This window comes from Labrus bergylta, chromosome 6 (assembly GCF_963930695.1).
Source record: "Labrus bergylta chromosome 6, fLabBer1.1, whole genome shotgun sequence".
NCBI classification, from domain to species: Eukaryota; Metazoa; Chordata; class Actinopteri; order Labriformes; family Labridae; genus Labrus; species Labrus bergylta.
Genome location: NC_089200.1, coordinates 15,301,625 through 15,324,209, shown reverse-complemented (window position 1 = coordinate 15,324,209; position 22,585 = coordinate 15,301,625). Strand labels below are relative to the sequence as shown.

The following is a 22,585-nucleotide window of genomic DNA, read 5'->3' as shown; positions in this document are numbered from 1 at the left end:
CTGTGTGGTTGCCAGGCAACTGGTGTAGACTCCAGGAAGTGACAACGAATCACAATATTGTCCAAGTATTTGTTTCAAATCTCTTTAAATAACACAAGCTGACATTTTCACCATTTTTTTTTTATTAGTCTCCTTCAGAAAACCTAATGCAGACAAAGTATTTCATTGCAACAACACGTTTCAATCTACATTGTACACTTACATAGGGGTGTAAATAGGAAGGCCTGCTGAACAGGACCGGATGTGTTGCACTTAAAGCAAAAATTCAGCCGAACCAAAAACTTGACACAAAGTTGGTGCTGGGTGAAGAGTTACTTACAGCCTGAGGAAGGAAAGGTCTCAGTGTTGACTTGTAAAATATTTAGAGACAACATTTTACTGAATAATTCTGTGTATTTTCTACAGTAGGTGGACGAAGTTTGAACACAAAGGCAACAAAAATAATAAGGGTCTTAAAAAAGTACAGTACTGACAATTTAAAACCACGTCTCATGTTAACCAAATCTTAGTCTATTTTTTATTTATACAAAATTTGAGTTTCTTCCTTCTACAAACACCCCAAATGCTTATACATTTAAGACAACACATCTTTTATACTTCTTGAGATCAGGCACAGACATGTGACCTATATTAAAAATATAAAAAAGGGGACAGTGGGAGGATAACACAATCAGATTCAGGATGTTCTTAGTCGCTCATTTCCATATCTTCCTGATGGTGATCGTCTCCATTCAGCTTGGACTTTTTGGGGATTTGTCCCTCAGATCTCTCCATCTCTTCCTGGCCTTTTGGGGATGAGGCAGAATCAGAGTCGCTCTTCCTCTCGTCATCATCCTCCTCCACTTCTTTTTCGCTGTCGTAACCTTGCTCCTCTTCATCATAATCGCGAGTCACCTAATGAGACAATTTGCTAGTGTTAACAAAAAAGGCATATGTTGTAAATGTTAATTTTCACAAACATAACTGCATGTTACAACTTATGGGTTCCCACTCGTTTCTAGAGATTGTTTTCCTGGACATATTCAGCGACATCATTCCCGTACACCAATATGTTCCTTTCTGTGGAGGTCTGACGCCTATGTCTATAACCATGAACTCTTGCATGCTTATAAATGATGACCAATTGATCATAGAATCATGGAAATACACCTTCAGATATATAGCTCTAAATTGTATTAATACAAGAACTTCACAAGAATGGTTTGGGCATTTATGACCTTATTTTCCTCCAAAACATTTAACTTGGGATATGAAAAAAATATAGATACAACAAAAGTATCTTTGCCTGCCTTTCTCAAAATAATAATAGTAATAATGATGACAACAAATGTACAAAAGATCATGGATATAAATCCAGTGAAGAAGTCAATATGAAAGAAAACCAATACTTTAAATAGAAAATTTTAAGTTTCAAACATACCTTAACATCTCCTTTCTCACTATCTGATTTGCGGTCCCGGTCTCGTTCCTTGTCTTTGCTTTTCTTCTTCTTACTAGTGGAGCGTTCTCTTTCATCTCGGCTCCGGTCCCTGTCCTCCCTCCTTTCTCTGTCCCGGTCCTTTTCACGTTCCTTGTCCTTCTTTTTCTCCTTCTTATGTCTGCAAAAAAAATGACATTTTTTTAGTTTCCAATTTCAAATGTATCTCATTAATTGAGTGTAAATACATCCGACAACTTACCGCCTGGGTGATGGAGACCTGGACACCCTCCTCTTAGGGGATCGAGATGCAGTGCGGCTTCGCCTGTGCCTTCTGGGACACAAAGTTATAAAGAAATCAGAAATACTAATACAAACGTTTGTAACTGCAGTCATATTTGACTAAACATGGACTGCTGCCATTTACTGTTATGAATACACTTACCGATTAATGCTTCGAGACCTCCTGGCGCTGCTGTAGCTCTTGGGGGGTGTCTTAGACCTCTTTTTAGACTTTTCCTCCTTTCTCCTGTCCCTACAAATTACACAAGGATCAACAACATTAGCAAGCAGTAACCCAAAGTAGAACAAATAAGGAAACTTTGTTTTATCAACAAAAAAATCCAAAACAACAGCTTCCGAGACAGAAAAACAGCCCGAACTACACCTCAAATTCTGCAACAGTAGTTAACATGTGGTTGATTAACCTTGATCTGCTGCGGCGGCCTCTTTCCCGGGAGTGGGACCTCCTCCTTCGTGGACTCTTTGACCTCCTCCTACTCCTAGAATGGGACCTCCGCCGAGACCTGCTCTTTGATCGTCTGCCAAATCAAGAAGCAGAACATTGTAAAATAAAACAAATGCTGATTTCCGTTTGTGTAGACACCAAGGGCCATTATTCTCTGATCACGTCGTTTATGTCTAGCCCACAAGAGAAATTGTCTGGTTGGAGTCTTTACCTGTGTCTTGAGCGAGATCTAGTCCGCCTGCGCCGTGACCTTGACCTGGAGCGGGAATGTTTCCGTTTGTCATCTTTCTTGTCTGCAAAAAACAATGACATACAGTTAATCTCAATGGAGGTACAAAATACTGAATGATCCTATAGGGGAACAAATATTCCAGAAAAATGAAAAAGGGGAAATTACAGTTTACAGTCATCACAATGATCTATAAAAACTAAAAGTCTCTGGTCTACATCGAGAACATTATACTGAAGCAGCATAGCAGACTGTGCATGCTGTACTGATAGAGAAAAAACAAGAGAACTCACTTCCTGGTTCAATAGCTGCAGAAATGAGAGATTGGGCCTCTCTGACTCTCTTCATGGCCTCTTCAATCTCCTTATTGGAAGCATCATTCTTCATCCCTGGATTCAAGTTCAGTCCGGCCGCTAATGGATTCAGTCTGCAAGTGCAATTAATTATTTAGAGTTTTCTACAACAACAAAAAAAACCACACCATGAGGCTCACTGGATGGAAAACATGAATCCAAGTGTGTAATGTTTCTTACTTGGGGTCCATGGACTGCATGAGCTTCAGGAAGTCTGCAGAAAGAGCCTTAAAATATAAGACAGACAAGTTTAATTACTATTACAATTTGTCAATTATTAACCGTCTTGATTCTGAAAATGACTGGTTAAGTGCTCACCTGGGGATTCATGTTAGGTCCTTGCATTCCCATGGCAGCCATTTGCTCCATGTTTGGAGCTCCAAGACCTCCGAACGGTGTCCCTCCCATCTGGAGTAACAGACACAAACATTCAGGATACTCTGCAGAGCTAGTGTAGAAAATATTTTTCAGGTATTCAGGTAATGCAAGCCTGAATCTTACCTTAATGTATTTATTGATGTATTATAATTCATCAATAATAATAGTGTATTAATTGTACACATGATGTGTATAAAGCATCATCACTGAAACTGAACTCTCAGGGAGACACGGGCCCTTTTCGAATAGTCACAGTTCAGTATGCAGTACGTACTATTCAGTAGGGAGTTTCAGTATACTGAACTTTCGTGGTCATTCAGTATGCATTTATTGGGTCCACCTCAGTATGCTGAACTTTTCAGAATGGATACTAACTTCTGGGTTTTATGCAGTATGGATCAATCGGATGCATGCTTTCAGGAAATGAATTGTGTTTTACCACCCACAATGCTGTGCGAAATTAAACGTAAATCATCACGTCACGTGTGCCTCCAAATCAAAACAAACGAGCGTTGATTAATTTAATCAATTTTTAATCTAGAGTTAAAGTCCCGACTGAAATCACTACTTTTAATTAACAACAGAAAATATAACAGATGTCTGCATTATTATAAAACCTTTCCCCCTCTATTTAAATAATGATTTCACTATTTAAATGCGTCTTTATTGGTTTATTTTATATTCTGTATATTACTGTCTTTCATTTGTACTTTCCTTTATGTACTGTATGTTATTTAGTTATTTAATCTGTCTTTTACTTGATTTACATTGTGATATTGTTTTTTGTTTATCTGACTGTATATGTGCATTACTCTTCTTGAATAAAGCTAAACAAAGAAACGAAAAAAAAAAAAAAAAAAACGGTGAATGCAGCCGGTTCGGGAAACGTAAATGACGTCACTCTCATACTGAATGAATCAGACGAAGTAGGCACAAATATCTGCCTACTGTGTGCGCATACTGAATAGTAGGTACTAACAGTATGCAGCACAGATCGTACGTACTGCCTACTGAAAGATTGAGTATGTACTTCGCAATTCGGATACGGCCATGGTATAAAACTCACTGTTGCAAGAGGATTGGGTGTTGGAAGAAGGCCTCCCCCAGGCATCATTCCTGCCACGGCATTGGCTGGAGCCAGCAGGGACATAGCTTTAGATTCATCAGGAATGACTCCTGGAGAGAGACAACATTTCAGTACAAACCCCGAGCAAACATTGATCAACACTCAGACAAGACTTGCAGACAAGCCACCTCAGTCTTACTACTCTGAAGTAAAAAAAAAAAAAAAAAGTCAAAAATCCACTGTTTGTCTTGTCTGTAAATCTTGATCCCTGACTTTTTTTTTTTGTGTAAGTATGATTGATTGTAGGATTAGCATCTATGAGTTTAAAAGTCACAATACACACTGTGGTCAACACTGCCAAGATTTTATCACCTGTACTTGTTTTTTAAGTCATGAACCAAACGTAAGCAAGCACAGCCAGTTGTCCCGTGGGATGTGCTCTCAACTTTCATTAGATGTTTTATGAACAAGCGACTCGCGCCGGCTGCTTCGCTATAAAGCACACAAAAACATTGAGATACAGAAAACAAGTTCATGATTTGGGTGTAGACACAATGGTACATTTCAACATCACTTACCATTACCAATACAAAAAGTAAACAGAAAAGGTTTGGTCATATTACCTTTTCTGGGCTATTGTCGGTGGTTACCGTGTACAATCCCACCACAAAAAAAACAAATAACTTACTTTGCAACCAGAAATAGGTACAGCTAAGAAGCTACTGTATTGCTAGAGTTTAAAACACTAAACAATGTCAAAGATAAACTGAACTAGACATGTTAATGCTATTGCAAGCAAAAGCTGTGATAATACAATAAAAATGTGCCCAAAGCTGAAGGAAAACCAAACAGTATAATCAAAGGGAAAATCTTATAGAGATGATCTTCCATGGCTGTGCAATCTGAAAACAGGCTAATTATGTAATCTCATTTTTTACATTTTAAAAAAAGGGGGAGAGAGAGAGGGAGAGAGAGACACACACACATGCGTGCGCGCGCAAACACACACACACACACACACACACACACACACACAACAGAAAGGACACTTGAGAAACAGGATAAGGCTGCAGAAGACAAAACTGTTGGTGGCATTTTCAGCAGGGCCTGGTATATAGGGCTGGCTGAACCAGGAAAAAGAACTGTAAAACACAACAACAAAAGAAACACCACTGTTAAACGTGAGAGTCACTCAACTCTTTCAGAGTCATGTGTGGAGAGGGTCAATAAAAGCATATTTTACTGCAACATCAAGCAGAGGCTTAAAACTACATTATCTCTTGTGTGTTAGTGACAATTTGGAATTACAGATGCACAGTGTAAAATGAAACAAGGCTTTGGCACATGAAGCAGGTCAAAGCCAAAGTCAGTTTAGGTGCTAATAGCCAAATTATATGCTAATTAACTTTCAACACATCTGCTTAGTGAAACTGTAGATGATGGCACACACCTCCACGTCTACTCTAGCATGCACAGCCGATTAGTTCATGTATCCTGCATGCTTTGTGCTTGGTGTTGGGATGTCCCGAACAGGTATCTTCTGGATCTGAGCTCTAATCTTATATTTATATTTTCCTTTGAGATGCAAGTTACGCAAATCATTCTTCATGCCAACATTAGACTCGATAATAAGGTATGAATTTGGGGTATGTTTACTGAACAGCTCCGCATAAAATAAACAGAGAACCCAAACAGCCACATTACACCTGTGCCAGTGTTTTCACTTATTTGGCTGATTACACTTCTCCTGAGAAACTTGCGGACCGGCAAGACTGTGCTTAATTCTGCTACCTGAAGCACCTGATAAGGAGGGGAAACTTACAACTGGAGTTTGTTGGTGTAAGAAAACTCCCACAGAATCCCATCCTGTTTGAACCTAAAAATACATTTAATCAGCCACTAACTGAAAACACCAGTGTGTATGTGCAGGGTCTTTAATGGTGTCCTACACTGATGCACAAAATCCAAAAATCCAAATGAACCTCAGTGTTGACCTGTTGTGGAGCAAAATGATCCACCTATTTGCTATGAAACATAAACAGTACAAGTTCAAGAGGTATAGGAGATATGCAAAAGTTCTAAAAAAAAGAAAAAGCTGCTAAATTCATTGTCTCTCTTTAATGCATGCCATTAGTGTCGATATCATGAATAGAAATGCATTAAATGTTTCAGGCATAACGGAATACTTTCAGAACTGGTGCACCCAGAGTTCAAAAATATAAACAGAAGATCAGAAGTTGCTCAATTTGGAGTGGATACTAATTGATTTACCATAAATAAATAAATAATAATTGCTCAGTCTTGAGCAGATCTGCTCGGGGCATCCCTAGCTGGGTGTGGCTACTAATCAGCATACATTTTTATTTTAAAAATTATTTAAGTCCTTTAAACATGTAAGGACTGCACCCTGCACCCTCTTCCCAACCCCCTGTATTTGGCTTAAGAGTTGTGTGGCTACTTTTTTTGTAAAGAAATGATGCCTTGAACAGAGAGAAAAAAAATAAAGAGTTAATATTTTACTGCAGAACAAGAGAAGTGGGGCTTGCGAGCCTGGTGCCATATTTTTTTTCTGATGGCAGCAGAGGACCACTTTCAGCCAGCAAGGAAGGGGCTCTCTGCAAATGACTTGTCCACTATGAAAACCACAACACAAATAACAGAGAGAGAGGTTTACAGCTAGATTTTAAGACATGGACACAAATGTACATTTTCCCTTTTACATACCTAGAACTGCCAAGCACTGAAAAGCTTAGCTAATATTGCTTGGTCTGAAAAAACTCACAATGGCTCACATTGGCATTTTGATTTAAATAATCTAGACAATGAGATGTATGTTCAGAGATAGTCATCAGACAGCGACAAGGATAAAACAGATACCCACCTTCAGCAAAAGGGACCACAATCAAAGCTCTGTCCACGAAGACGGTGTTCGTCAGGTGTTGGGATACTCCCACCGACTCAGACTCATGGAACTTTACAAAACAGACACGTGAAGTCACAGGCAAGGGAGAGTCACTGGAAAAAAATACAGACATGTTGTGCAAAGAATACAAACAAAGAGACCCAACATGCCTTCTTCAAAATTACTAGTTTTTTGTCCCCAGGGACAACTGAGTTAAAAGAGGATTATGATATAGTATCTTGTCCAGTCTATGATGTTTTACCCTCCATTTGGACTTACAAGTTATCCAAGAATATAATGTTAATGTTTTTCCAGTTTTTATTGACAGGTTCTTGAGATTAAAAGAACACTCTCAATCAGTCATGCTTTGAAACTTAATGTTTTACTACTTGTTGCCTGGGATTGAAATTGTGATTAAATAGTGACTAGGTTGTGGTTGTTGTTGCAGTCTTCACATTTCCTACCTGCTCAGAAGCCAGGTGTATTTCAGTTGAGGAAAATACAAAGCAGAGAACAATTATTTCCTACTGTGCTCATTATCAAATTACTTGATGTGTAACAACATCCCACGTGTGCTACAGGGAACCCAGGGGTTACCCAACAGGGAGCCATTGCTTTGATATGTTTACTATTTGTAGACAGCATTTAATACACCAAGAAAATGCTGTGGATGACAAATCTAAGGTTGCCATTTTTTTTTAGATCGTCAATCATTTGACCTTACGACAATAAACGTAACGACATTAATCTCAAAAATGAAAAAATATATATATATTCCATTTAAATGAGGTTTAAAAAAATCAAGGCATGATTTTACATCTCAATTAAAAAAAAAAAATTCGAACAGGAGGAGAAAACACATGATGCAGTTAAAAAGCATAAAATAAAAAGTTTTAGTTTCATTTTATATAATTATTTTACTTATATTCTGATTCAATCCACGGACGAATATTCAATTTATTGCCGATTCGTTCACTATCATCACGTTCAAAGTTAAGAGTTCAACTATATCCCGGCGTCGACACAAATCTGTGCTGAATCATTCATACGTAGAGAAAAAACATTAAAATAAATTCCGCGTGTTTTCTGCGGTGACGTCGAGGGGAGTGACGTCGAGGGGCGTGACCGCGTCTGCGTTCACTTGGCGCGGGCGAACATTAGCATTAGCATGTAGTGAGGCCTACTCGACACTACAGGCCTAGACAGGAGTGCTGCTTTAACTAGATAGGAAACGTTTTTTATTTCACAATACTCACTCAGGTGGAAACAGCTTGAGCTCTTCTATGTTTCCAAGGAATCCAAACAATGTCCTCATTTGCTCGGACGTTGTGCTCGGGGAGACATTTGTCACCTGGATGACGTGCGTGTTGGAATTCATTTTTCGCGACTGCTAATCAAGCTAGCTAGCTTTACGCCAGCAACGCGCCTGAATTTAATACAAAAAAGAGGGTTCCGATAATCTTTAATAGGAAAAAAAAAACATTAGGCGAATGCAGAGGAGAGCATCTTTCCCTTTCGAGAGAAGGTAGTAAATATGTGCTGCGGACGAAAACGACAACGACCGCGAGTCGACAGCAACAATACCGCTGCTGAAAATGTCGCGAGGCAGGGATGCTGCTTTCAAGTGCAGTTAGTAAATTTGACGATCCAACCCGTTCTCGTCTAGAAAATAAAATGTCAGGTTGTTTTACTTTTATTAAAGAGCTGTTATATGTTATATGTAGCCTGTCTGATAACAGGTTGCTGATGTTGATTTTTTTGTTGATTTATATTTACTTTTTATTTTTATTAATATTATAGTTTTGGGTTTTTTGACCCTTTAACCACTTGTTTCTATTTATTTTACTGCTCTTACCTTCTTATTGCTGTTATCTTCTTATTTTCTTTTAGCTCTTTTAGTTTCTTACATCTTTTTAAATCTTTGGTCCTCTTGGTCTCAGCTCTTGTTGCCTGGGTTCTTATAATGGTTCTTGTGATGGTCGGGTTATATATATATATGTCTGTTGGGTATCTTTGGGTTCTTTTCTGTTGAATTGTATTTAATTATTTTTTAGTATTTTGCATTTGTTATGTTCTTGCTGTTGTTAATGTTCTTCTGTGTTTGTTTTAGTTTGCTTTGTTCTTGTTTGTCAAAGCACTTTGTCAAACCTGTGTTTTTAAAAGGTGCTATATAAATAAAGTTATTATCATTATTATTATTATCATTATTATTATTATTATTATTGATTTTATTGATATTTTGAGGAAAAAACGCTGGGATACAGGCTGATAGACTTCAAATGTATTTTTAAAGAATTAAATACACACTTGTATAACAACGCTTTGTATTTCTTATTTTCAACAACATCTGGTTGTGAAATCAATGTGAAATCTGCTGGAATAGCTAGCTATAGTATCACATTATTTTACTCCTGTAAAATATTAACCAGGAAAGCAACTTAAAAGCTGCGAAATGTGGAGGAGGAAAGATGCACACCGTTTTCCCTTTGAAATGCATTAATAACCATAACATGTAAATAGCCAAGTCAAATGCCACTAAACTATAGCCTACCAAATTGCAAGACGTGGCTTAATAATTCAAAATTTACCAATGTATAGAACCAACATAGGGCCAAGAATGTCACACTTTTTAAATCCGCAACCCTGTTTGTCCTTTGGTTGACTTGTTAATATTTTAAATATCTTTATTGGTTTTAACTTATTTTTCGTTTAACGTTTTTAATTTGAATTAACCACTGTAATCTATGCTATAAAAGAAGTTGAAAATTAAGTCATCATAGTGAACGAACTGAACGATATTTTGGAAAGGCTTGCCATTATCTACCGGTCCCTAAAGGCAGCATGGCTGAAAGTGGGTGTGGCTAACTTGGTTGTGTCACAGTATTTTTGTTGCTAGGCTGCTAGCTGCTGATTTTGCCAAATAGTCTATTGGTCGCGATTCCCCTCGATGTAACAAGGACATGCAAACACTGTGATACTTTTAGAGCGAGAAATGTTTGCAAACATGCATCGGTCATTTTAAGCTTACTTTTTTTGCATGGGTTTAACAAACAGCGTCAGGGAGGGGGGGGGGGCAACTCAACGACCCACATCAAGGCGCAAAGTCGTTGCTTGCTAACGTAGCATCCTCGCTGCGAGTCGGTATGTCAACAAGTCGATGTGCCGGTAGATACTTTTAATTAAACGTGGCTGTGGTGAAAGCCACGGTTTAATTGTATTTCAAAGTAACATCAAGGTAAGAGATGGAGTTAGTTTAGATGCTTCACAAAGTTTAAACTCAGCTCTGAATTATCCTCGGAACCTCAGTCAAGATGGGACTGCAGAGATCATCGACATGACACAGGCAAGTGTTTCTGTAATGGGTCAATACGTTTAAATGTGCTTGTTTTAAAGACGGTTTGACAGCATTGTTGTGTTAAAAAAAAAAGAAGAAGAAGCGAAACCGTGGCACGACATGTTTTGAATGAACTGCCTGCAGAGCTGAGACACCAGACATCCCACCTGTTTGAGTTTCACAACATGACACAACACGGCAGTGGTGCACTGTGTCTACATTTAACAACTCAAACACCTTTCTTATGTGCCTGTGCTGCACTTGATTTAATTCGCAGACCAGACTGTTATATTTCAAGTGAAACATTGCAGAGATAACTATTTGCTTCACGTCATTTATAAACTTTTCTGCATATTTCTATTAATATTACAAACATACCAACTTATACCTTTTGATGTATTATCAATGAGGCTGCAAATTGATCATTTACAATAATCCTTAGATTTTTAACACAGCTTTTGAAATAGGACATTCAGAATACTTAATTATTTTTAGCACTTTCAATTTAAGGAGATGTTAGAGTTTGTTTTTTTTTGTTTGTTTTTTTACTGTGAGATTATTAATTGTCCACAAGTGAAAGATCTTAATTTGATTTAAAAGGAAAATAAAGAGGCTTGTGAAATAAATGTCAGTATATGAAGCATCAAATGAATTTAATAAAAAAAACACAACAGATGTATTTGTGTTTTAATTGCTAAGTTTAGAAGATGACAGTATTATAGCAGCAAGGTGTAAAGAAAGAAGTAATCATTCTCATTGGTAATCGTCAGGAACTATAGCACAGGCATTTATGCAGGGCGGCTTTCAAATTGTAATTTCAGTTAACAGCGGTCCAGCCATGCATCCAAAACCAGATTTTTTTTTAAAATTGGAAGGCGTTAAAAAGATGTAACAGATTATCAGTTTCAGTTTAATCAAAGCAAGCAATTGCTTCATCTACCTTTTTTTTTGTTGCTGAAACTCATGGCTGAATACATTGAACTTATACTTAAATTTGTCATTAAAGTAGTAAAATGGTGCATTGATTCCAGTTTTTTAACCTTCACATTATCCCTGTTTGGACAGCGCTGCACTACAATCATTTTCTTTCTCTTACAGGAAAGAGTTTTCAAGTTATGAAAACAAACACACAACTGGATGACACACAATGACGAATGGATCCACATGTACGTCCACATTCTCATGACACAAGCATGAGATATGGGCATCTTAAGACTGATAGCCAGAATCATGGGTAGGATCAGCACCTTCAGGTCGTATCAGTTCGTGCTGCTCCTGGCTGCTGCGCTGGCCGTCGTTGCTTTTTACTACTTTGGCTCAGAGAGACAGAACTTCTCTAGCACCACAAAGAGGATCAAGCAGAGCCAGGCCAGTCACAACACCAACAGAAATGATGCAGACCTGACTGTGGACACCAGGCTCCCGCACCCAGCTGGATCTGAGGAGCAAGGAGGGGTAGAGCACGACTTAGGGGGAGAGAGCGAGGGGTTTATGTCGAGGAGAGGGGACAGTGGAGCTGTTGACCAACACTACCACGCACTCATGATGTTCACCAAGGTGGACAAGAGCCGCAGCCTGCAGGACAAATTCAGGGTGGCCATGCTGTCTATGGTTAAGCTGGCACGCTTCATGGAAGGAGAGGTGTTGGTCCTTCATTTTGTGAGTGACCCGGCCAGCAGAGATCTGGGAGAAAAGATGCTGCAAGAACTTCTCCTTGATGCAACATTTAAGTATGAGGTAGGATGACAAATCCTGTCTTTATGTTGGTTTCTTTTTCAGTATAGTTCTCTTTGATGTGCATTGATATCAGCAGAGTTTGGTCGTCATTACATCGACATGGTGGGATAGTATTTCATAGTATGTTTTTAATTACTTTACTAAGAGCCGAAAAACAACGATTCAGAAAAGTATTTCATCTTTTTTAAATGAGTTAAAAAATATATTTTTTGTTGAGGGGCTTTATTCGATAGGACATTGGATAGAGTCAGGACCAGGGGGAGAGAGAGCTTGGAATCACATGCAGGAAAGGAGCCACAGGTCGGACTTGAACGCGGTCACCCGCTTGAAGGACTATAGCCTTTGTACATAAAGCGCGACCTACCCGCTAGGCCATGTCTGCGCCCCCAAATGATCTATTTCTTCTACTTGAAATAATCCAATGCTTTTTGAATTCTTAGTGTGTCAATAACAATGTAAAACTCTGGCTTCTTTGAATGAGCCTGCATACTGTAATAATTGAGACATAGTTGAACAAAATGTTCAGTGATGAGGCATCGTGAAAAGAAGTTTCAGGATCACTGAAGGAACGGCTTGTCTGTCACTTATCTTTTCCAGTCCTCCATGACCTCAGCCTCAACAAGCTCAAAGGAATATAACAGACGATAAATAATCAGGACTGTGACCCACAGGTTGATATGATTATCATTATTTATATGTTTTATAAATGATTACATGATTGTTTGTATTCTTAAGATCTTCATTAGTCTGCAAAACCAAAATCCAAACCTTAGAAGTCATGACTGACCAGAAATGGAGTGTTAAACACAAACGTTAAATTAAATGGAAGTAATAGTCGATCTTTGTAGTCAAAGAGCACCAGAGGGGGGCGCTGGTGGCGCAGTGGTTAGTGCGCGCGCCCCATGTATGGAGGCGATAGTCTCCCAAGCGAGCGGCACAGGTTCGAATCCAACCTGTGGCTCCTTTCCCGCATGTCATTCCCCACTCTCTCTCTCTCCCTGATTTCCAACTCTATCCACTGTCCTATCTCTCAATTAAAGGCACAAAAAGCCCAAAAATAAATCTTTAAAAAATAAAAAACAGCCCCAGAGGGGTCGGTCTATGAAACTACGAGGTTTATTGTTGTTTGTTCATATGTAAATGAACGTCTGTGTCTGAAGGACCAGTACAAAGTCAATCGTTTTTACAGAATGAGCATTCATTTAGTTATTGCTCACACAGATACAGACGCAGAGGAGCATTCACAAGTTAACTCATGACTACAGTTTTACACAAAAGCGGTCAGTTTAGGAGTAAAAATCCACCATTTTTAAATGGCATGTTCTACAATTCTTCAATTATTTAGCAAACACTTTTATCCAAAGGGACATGCATCAGAGATTTTGTCTTTCTTGTTGGATGTGGGTGCTGTTGTGCATGTGTGTGTATTTGATTATGAGGAGAAGAGGACAGCTCTTAAAGGACATGAGATGAATAATGTGAGACCTATTAGCAATTTAACCAACTGTTTTTTAATGTACTGCAAACAAACTCGAACATTTTAGTTTGAGATATTATCAGGGAAATCCAAAGCTTCAAGAGAAAAGCAGACATCCTACAAGAGAAAAATAGGCTCTAGATTATAATGTCAAACACAAGGTGGCACTGTTGCCCAACCAAAGTAATTCCTTAGCAATGGGGATACCCCCCCCCCCCTTCTCTCTGCCAAAACAGAGGATTATGTCCCCTCTCTGTTGCTCTTTCTGTAGCATGCAATGTGCTGCCCTATTTCGCCTCCTTTTGAATTATCACAATGGAAAAATACAAACAAAAATGGTTGAACATTTCTTATGCTTACAAATCCTCCTCACCAGCTTGGCCCTTTTTCATAGGAGTGTCTCATCCTCCACAAAATCAAATGTGCATGTGATTTCCCTGTGTTAGCGCAGACTGATGCCTGCTCTGCGTTGGATTTGTTTAGGGTTTGGCTCAGTTTGGCTTCTTGGCAGTTTTTGAGGTTTTAGTCATTTTGCGGCCTGATTATACCATGAGACTGAGCTCGAAGACTTGCAGCAGTACAGGTGAAGTGTGTGTCACAAAATAATACTGGAAGAGGTTAGTGTACAGTGATGGCAAAGTGCAGTTACACCTGCTAAACCAATATAAAGGATCTGTTGTGTCACCATTATGTTAGAGGACCAGGCCAAGTGTCTTTCTTGGAAATATAACACAAACTGGCCTGTAGAGATGATCCTTCCTATAAAGTTTAATGTCAGCCTATTCCCAGCAGTGCTTTCCCTGCCATTCATGTGTGACCTCCCGCCACTCTAAAAGAAAGGCACAAAATAATGAATTTATAGATTTTATGTAGTTTATATGCACTCATTATATTTCAGAAGAGCATCTGTCCTGTTCAGCCAGTCGAGAAATACATCTCCAGGATCCTGATGCGGTTTACAACTTGTAATTACGTTGGCGGCCTACATCCAGCGTGTGAATTTTCCCCCGAGCCCACGCCTTGTTGACGTCATGTAAACGAACTCGCATGTCCGTCACAGAGCGTGAATCAACCGCTGTACCGAGCAGCGTACGCAGGACGAGTTCTGCAGTGCAGCATGATACAAACAGACGACCCTCTTTTCCAAAAGTTTTCCCTTGAGTTCTCAAAGTAGTGTGATGAGCGCAGTTGGAGTCGGGCTCTGTGTCAGATGCTGTGAATTACAAAGATGGAAGAAGAAAACAAGGAGTGTTTAAAAAAAAACACATTGGGATTTTCTCTGAAAAAACCATCACCTTCAAATATCATTTAATATTCAGTTCCTTATGTTAACAGCATGTAAAGTCTGAGGATTTTTTTTGATTGTAGTTGCACCTTTGTCTCACCTCATTTCCTGTTATTCATTAACCGTCCCCTTTTAAATAAGGAAGTAAATGCCCCCATAACCTTTAAATAAAGGCAGTCTCTATTACTGCTACTTTGTTGGCATCAAATGTTTTGATGGCAACATATCATATCACAACTTCAGAAGGTCAACACTTTAAAAAAAAAAAAAAAAAATCTATATATTTAGGTCTAATTACAGATTTTTTCCCTCGACTGTTTATAGGTTCTTGCTTTAAATTGCACATATATTTTTTATCCCTGCACGGGTTATGTACATTTCTTGTATAAATCTATTTTTGAATTGCACAGTTTAAGTTTGATTCATCTAGGGGTATTCTTTAAATCTTTTTTCGGGTTAATATATATATGTATGGGAGGGGGGCGTCGGTTTTGCGGTTTAATTTGTAATGTTTCATGTCATTTCCCATCAATAAAGTATCTATCTATTTATCTATCTATCTATCTATATCAGTCAAGACTCAAACAAATAAAAAAAGGTTAATATAGATTTAACTTTGCGGCTCAAGTTGGTTCGTATTGGTCCAGCTTACCATTTATTTTTATTTCTAGTACACTACATTATGTTCATTGCTGTATGTTCATATTGACATGCTCCAACAGTGCTCTCACTTTCAAGCTGCCCGCCCACTCACCCAGTGGTTTTAGCATTTGCATGGTGTTTTCCAGACCAGTGCTTTATACCATGATAATCAGACATCATAGGATAATAAATCACTAAATAATGTTCTGCACCCACTGACACAAGTACATCCTCTGTCTCCTCTCTGCACACAAACACAGAAGCTTAGGCAATGTCCCAGAGGGGACAGTGAGTGAACAGAAGCATGTTTATGAGCATGTAGACATCCTTGTCTGCTCATCTCAAGTGTCATTCTTTTTGAATTATTTATTTTAAAAGAGCATGAGGGTACGACCACACAGTTATGCAAGAACTTCTGCATGCATGGCTTCCCAACAGAGGTCAATTCAACAAACAGCCTGTAGAGTCACACCGCCTGGTGGCTGTACTCTTTCCTGCTAACCGACATTCACACAGTCCTTATGACACAACATGCTGGAGTCTTGCACTCAACACATTACTTAATGAAACGTTTCACTTTTATAGAATTCCAATTGATCCAAATTATATCATCATCTTTTTATTTGACCAACTTTAAAGGATTTATATGCGATTTTTCACACTTAAATATAATAGAAATCAAGTATATCCTCTGAAAATAACTCTGTGAGTCATGACTGTCTACAGTAGGTGTAACACACGAGTCCCGCTGTCTGTGATGCTTTCCGAGTTTTCCGAGTCCTATCTTCAGTTTGTTGACATTGCCGGGACGGCCGGCTGGCTCATCCCCCGGCGTATAAAAGTTGTTTAATTGCGGGTCTAGAGAAAAGAAGAATAACATACTGTACTCACTGCTTAACTGCGTTTCTAGATCACGCTCATTTCGGGTAAATTTACATGCAGTGTTATGTGATATGAGCATGATAAAGATCGCTAACACAACAATGCACGGCGAGTTGTTTTGGTTTCATGCTGGTGCTCAAGGGCGACATCTGCTGGATCAAAAGAAATCACATATAAAGCCTTTAAGGTTCAAGGTTTCTTTATTAGTACCTAAAAACTTTCATTTGTTGTGCAGAAAAGAGATTCAGCGTTCCAAAGATGCATAACTTTCACAACCTTACTTCAGTTCTTATTGGCTGATTACCCAGGACTGTGTAGTTTAGAGTATCCTGTAACCAGGAAGTGCAAGTAGGCTCCAGTATAAAGAAGGATATCAGGAGGCAATGTCTGCCATCCTGAACCAAACGTTTTCATTAAGGAAGTGATACTATTATCCCATCTTTATGGACATGTGACCTAGGATTAGGCGGGTGTTTTAGTCACTTAGTCGTCTCGCAAGCAATACATGGTGTTGATTAGGGTGGCTGTGGCTCATTTGGTAGAGTTGTCGCCTCTCAACTGGAATGTCGAGGGTTCAATCCCCAGCTGAGCAACATGTCTGATGTGTCCTTGGGCAATACACTTAACCCTGAATTGCTCCCGCTGTTTCATTGGCAGTGTATGAATGGGATTAGTTACTTCTGATGATACTACATAGCGATCACTACCATCAGTGTGTGAATGGGTGGGTGTGACAGGCGGTGTAAAAGCACTTTGAGTAGTCGGAAGACTAGAAAAGCGCTATATAAGCTCAAGTCCATTTAACATTAGGAAATGCTTATTACCTGCATTTAAAAACAATACATTCAATGCCAAAAAGTTGCCCCTCAAGTTAACAATTGATTTTATTTATTTCACACTATTACATATGAGTATCATCTATATGCCGGAGTCTGTATCCACAAAAAGTAAAAGAAGTAGTTCAGTTGGTAATTCAATTGATATTTAGAGTTGCAATTTCCCTGAAACTATACACATATTTAAATGATTAGACCTGCACTTACAGCAATATTTTCTGTCCATTTTCTGCTCCCTCATGACACACAGGAGGACCGATACGTTTTCTAGCAGTTACCTGTCATCATGAGCTTTTATTCAAAGCTGTTATCCATGTAAATGCCCACAAATATCCAGGACAATCCCTTCAAAGCTTCCTATTGATAAGGAACACCAACATACTGTATGTGTAATGAATAGCACTCTGATAAAGGTGAAAGGAAACTTAAATCTTTGATGGAACATTTAAACAGCAGAGCTCAGTTTTCAAGATGGCTGAGCTCCCATTGTTCTGGCTCCCTTTTTATAAAGAAATGCATCCTGAGCAATTAATGTTCTATTAAAAGATCAATGTAATTGAAATAAGGCTTTACACTGCACAGATATAAATATTTGATAGATGGCGTTGTTGTGAAGGCTACATGAGTGAATGCACTGCAGTCATACAAGCCTGGCTTACACTGCAGGATGATCAGGCCGATTTGAGGTCCGATTCCTCCTTCACGACAATCGCGGGGTCGTTCCCGGCTCAAGGCTGCTCCGAACTGATTATTTTACCAGATTATCTTGTAGTGTTAGTGGTTTAAAGATCCAATCTTAACATCACAGATCTGCTCGGCGATCGTCCGGGACGCCACCACGGGAAACAAGGGAGGAAAGTAACAAGTGGACAGTAGGGGCGACCAGCGGCAGGACGCAAACTGCACAGGTCGGACAGCTATACTGAATCTGACAGTTACAAGTTTTTTTGTTTTTTTTTACGTTTGGTCCTCTCTGCACAAAGCACAAATTAAACTCCATTGTTTACGCGAGGTCATGTGAGGTGGTGCATTCCTCTGGCACGATAATCTTAATGAAATCCTGTATGATGTGATGTGCCAAGATTTTCACATCTTGTACTGTGGGCATGTTTTGAGATTATGGAAAAGAATATCTGTTAGGATTCTCCTTATGTGTGTGATGCTACCCGAATTCAAAATCAGAAAGGATTTTAGAACTCCTGCAGTGAGAACACCTTTAAGTTTGGAACTTCAGCATTGTCATGGAAAATGAAAACACAAATGAGTTCTGATTTGGTGGACTGTGGAAATGTGTGTTAATGTGACTGTTTCAATGTCTCATCCAGATTTAAAAAAATATGAAACTGACTGACTGAGGATATACAGTAAGAGTTTCCCCCCCCATATCTTTAGCCAAACAAATGGGCACTCTATAGTTTGAATTTTCTCCCTTGCAGATATTTATCGGAGCTTTAGCAACACAAGTTACTCTACCGAGAGCAGCGTACCATTACACCACATTACAAAGAGTCCAAAATGGCACTGATTTCCATAAACGCCTGAGGACTTACCTTTATCTGCCAGGATCAGTAAATCATGTTTGCCCTTCGATGCACGTGAGGCTGATTTATAATAATGCGGCCCGAATAGTGAAGATTTAATCTAAAGCCTTAAACATACACATTGACTGATACCAAGGTAAACCTAAAAATGCTTCTCCTCAGGAAATGCTGTCAATTCTAATCTGTTATATTTATTTTTCTTCTCACACGAACACTTTAATGATAATCAGTGCTTAAAATATTAAAAGAATCCTCTTCACATCATACATTTGGAAAAGAGCTTCCGTGATGTCAACAGCGCCTTTCTGAAAAGTTGAAATATTATCAACTTGAGCGCTCGGAGCGGCCGCACAAAAAGGAGGAGCACTTGGGAAAAAGGACGCTGGGCGCTGCGCTTTTTTTTTTTTCCAAACGGCCACTAGCTGCCGCAAACGCTCTCTCCTCATTGCAAATAATTGTGAAAGACACTGGCCCTTAGGAAAAAAAGCTAACTCCTAACTAATTCTAACTCACTCTCAGGACAGTTTGATAAAATCCAGACTGGCATGTAGACTTTAGGTTGAGAGAAACACACATACAAGCTATATAACAATAGGTTAATGAGGATCTTGAATGACCTCAACAAATAGTCTCACACCTGATCAGTAGAAGTTGTTCTATTTCTAAACTAAACCTCAGTTGAACACTGCTTTCATATCCTGATTCCTCTGTGTTGAACTTGCAGGTGCTGTTCCATGATGTGGAGGCTCTCACACAGAAACTGTTCCCCATCGTGGAGGCCATGCAGAAGCACTTCAGCTCCGGCTCTGGCGCTTATTACAGTGACGCCATCTTCTTCCTGTCTGTTGCCATGCATCACATCATGCCAGAAAGTAAGGAAAAATCTATTTGGCCCTTCAGATCAGTTTTAGATTGAGATCACCCAAATAGGTGATGGTACATTTTTCATGCTGGTCCTTGTCGCATAAGTGGCAGGTTCCACTCCCGGCCTCGGCCCTTTGATGCACGTCTACCCCACTTTCTCCTATTTACAGTTCCTGTCCCTCTTCATCTAATCAATCAAAGAAATGAATGCGCCAAAAAAATAAGTAAACGTACAAAAACAACATATTCGTCTATACTCGCTGCTACTTTTTATAGCTTTAAGTTTAGTATTGTGCTTTGATTTTGCGGCAGACCACGTTTTAAAAATTCACTCAGATGCTCACTTCTCTATTCTGGCACTGCTGGAGCACAGCTGGAGCAGGCAGGTTGGGCAGGTATCTAACAGACACGTGGCAGGCTGCAGAGGCCCTGCAGAGCGAGGAAGGAAGGCTCTGTTCCGTCACTGCTGCCCACATTAGTGCCCCCCATGTTAGTGCTGACCCATGGCAGCCATCTCCTCTGCTGTGCACTGTTGTGGTTCACTTCAGTGGACGGGCAGCATGGGGCGTCTCTCCACAAATGACCCTAAACTTACGAGCTTTTGGAGAATCGATAGTCACCGGAGGCACACATTAGAAACCTGAAGTGTCTTTGTTGAGGACAGCAGGGCTCCAGCACATTTGAGTGATATAAACTGTATTTCTGACAGGGTGCACAGCGGATATAATGTGAGCTCTTCAGATTATCACGTTTTTGGGCTTTAAAGTTTTATCATTAGTGATTTAAGGGACACTTAGGGGCCGACAGAGAATGAACAGAGGGTGTATTATGAGTGTTTTTCAGTCATTAAAAACTTTTTATAAACATGACAGTCTTTGGTATCGAATGAATTTGTAAGAACTCTCTGATTGGACAGGAGGCCTTCTATGAGTGACGATATAGGAGAACAACATCACTGGGACTCTTCACAACATGCATCACTCCTCCTCAGCCAGGAGATTTGAATACTAATTGACTTTTACAGCTGACATTGTCTGTATTCATCAATCTCATACCTCAGAATCACACAATATACTCTAACTTCACTGGTTTCACGAGAAGATACATTTCCTTTAATATGCGAGTAAAGGTTCATAGTATAAAGTATCGATGCTGTATCGTTACCATGGACACGAACTGAGTAGCAAGAGTTCAGTAGAATAGAAGGTTTGGGTTGCTTGGCAGCAGTCTAGTCTTGGTTAAATTGTGGAGCTAGTTAAAAATGATTCCGTTGTTGATATTTACGATTTACTTCTACTTTTCTACTTTCTGCTTGTATAACTGTTGTCTAAAAGCAATATCACACTCCAGGTCAGGATGCTGTCCTGGATATCAGCACTGCCAACCCCGGTGGTCATGTGCAGTATACAAGCAAACTCATTTTACCTTACATGGGATGGCAGGTAGTCAATCAGGAGCAGGAGGGGAGAACTGTAATGGAACAGATGGATCTGCAGGGAGAACAGGGTGATAAATAAAAGATTGTGCTAGCAGAGGAAACATGTGGATGTGTGGTTGTTCAGTTCTCTGCTCTAAAATGTAATTAGTGTTGAAGTTTTCTTTTTTCCACAATTTTAAAGATATTGCCAGTGTGAACTTTTTTTAAGCTTTTTTTTTTTTAATTAAAGAAAAGCAGTCCCTTCTCTGAGGTTGAGGCTATTTGTCTGATGGTGTCTCACACTGTGTCCTTGAAATACTTATTGATCAAGCACATGTGTCTGCCGTCCAAATGGTCACACACTATATTTAGAGATGGCTTTTATCTATAAAGGGCATTATGTGCTTGCTTGAGTTGACAGAGAGAGACTGGGGCGACATGCTGCTCCAGCCTCCACCAGTGTCACTTACAGCATCCCGCTTTGATTGAACTATAACATGAAACTCTTTTCATTCAGCGAGCCTCACAGCAGACACATAACATCATTAATGGTGAAACGGCATGGTGGAATAAAAGTGGTATTACAAATAGAAACAGCAGCTGCAAGTGGGAGGGCTGGAAATGTAACATCCTCTAACTTGTGAAGTGGGAGATATGGCCATTTGATCAAATGTTATTCAGAAGATTATTAAAACGATCAGCACTTTGGATTTAGACTTCAAACAGCTAAACAGACTTTTTATATAAATAGGAAGTAAAAACTTGTGTGTTTGAGTTGTGTTACACATTTCTGTATGAAAAGACAAATAAAAGTGGTTCATACAAAACCACAACAATACATAGCTTATGGTAACAATAATCTCATAACAAACATTTTTTATTTATTCCATTTTATGGACAATCTCATGCTCTATTATTTTTTATTATTATTATTATTTTTATTTTATTTAATTAGTTTATTTTGAATCAGGGACAATGTACAAAATCACACTCGGAATAGAAAAGATGCTTTGTACCACATTTAGCTTTTTTGTTAATTTCCATCTGTAGTCCCTGGGCAGATAATGGCAGCAGTAAAATACAGATCAACCAATCATTCAAACACACACACACACACACACACACACACACACACACACACACACACACACACACACACACACACACACACACTAGTGCTGTAGTACTCGGTCTTGGTCTCAAGACTGTTCTAAAGACCACTTTTTGAAGGTCTTGGCGTCGTCTCGGAAGTTGAAAGCACACACTCGTTCTTGTCTCAGTATCAGACTGGACTCTGGATTTTAAATCAAGACCAATCAAGTACACCACTGAGGCTATTTTTCCATGTCATTACTGTGATTAGAAGGAAAACACAAATAACTTCAATTCATTCAAAATGTGATTTCTATCCCCCGTTTACAGCCCGTTGTAACGATCTAAGCGAGTGACACGCCGCTGACCCAGCTCTCTGATGAGC

General features: G+C 39.2%; 2 protein-coding genes across 3 annotated transcripts in view; one reads left to right on the top strand and one right to left on the bottom strand.

Moving 5' to 3' along the window:
- Positions 1–102: 102 nt before the first annotated feature.
- Positions 103–8,694, bottom strand: LOC109987956 (serine/arginine-rich splicing factor 11). 2 transcript variants are annotated; one of them, XM_020639245.3, is made up of 12 exons: positions 8,350–8,694; positions 7,073–7,206; positions 4,192–4,301; positions 3,066–3,155; positions 2,928–2,974; positions 2,688–2,821; positions 2,377–2,458; positions 2,125–2,238; positions 1,863–1,952; positions 1,680–1,751; positions 1,421–1,598; positions 103–894 (listed from the first exon to the last, which is right to left on the bottom strand). In XM_020639245.3, exons 1-12 carry the CDS (start codon positions 8,469–8,471, stop codon positions 688–690), a joined length of 1,380 nt encoding a protein of 459 aa, XP_020494901.1. In that variant the 5' UTR covers positions 8,472–8,694; the 3' UTR covers positions 103–687. The 2 variants fall into 2 exon arrangements, with proteins under 2 accessions (XP_020494901.1, XP_029134169.1); XM_029278336.2 differs by lacking the exons at positions 7,073–7,206; positions 8,350–8,694 and adding an exon at positions 4,564–7,061.
- A 1,265-nt stretch (positions 8,695–9,959) lies between these two features.
- xxylt1 (xyloside xylosyltransferase 1) overlaps positions 9,960–22,585 on the top strand; it is a 33,274-nt gene continuing 20,648 nt past the window's right edge. The window contains exons 1-3 of the mRNA XM_065955810.1: positions 9,960–10,436; positions 11,526–12,164; positions 19,552–19,699. Coding sequence (XP_065811882.1) covers positions 11,628–12,164; positions 19,552–19,699 — 685 coding nt within the window. The 5' untranslated portion in view covers positions 9,960–10,436; positions 11,526–11,627. The remainder of the gene's footprint in view (positions 10,437–11,525; positions 12,165–19,551; positions 19,700–22,585) is intronic.

What these genes read in the sequence shown, in the direction of transcription:
- LOC109987956 (XM_020639245.3), bottom strand. Translation starts at nt 8,471, where the DNA reads ATGAATTCCAACACGCACGTCATCCAGGTGACAAATGTCTCCCCGAGC. An exon ending in CACCCAATCCTCTTGCAACA is followed by an intron (nt 3,156 to 4,191) that starts GTGAGTTTTATA and finishes CTGTTACTCCAG; the next exon opens with ATGGGAGGGACACCGTTCGG. An exon ending in GTGAGAAAGGAGATGTTAAG is followed by an intron (nt 895 to 1,420) that starts GTATGTTTGAAA and finishes TTGTCTCATTAG; the next exon opens with GTGACTCGCGATTATGATGA.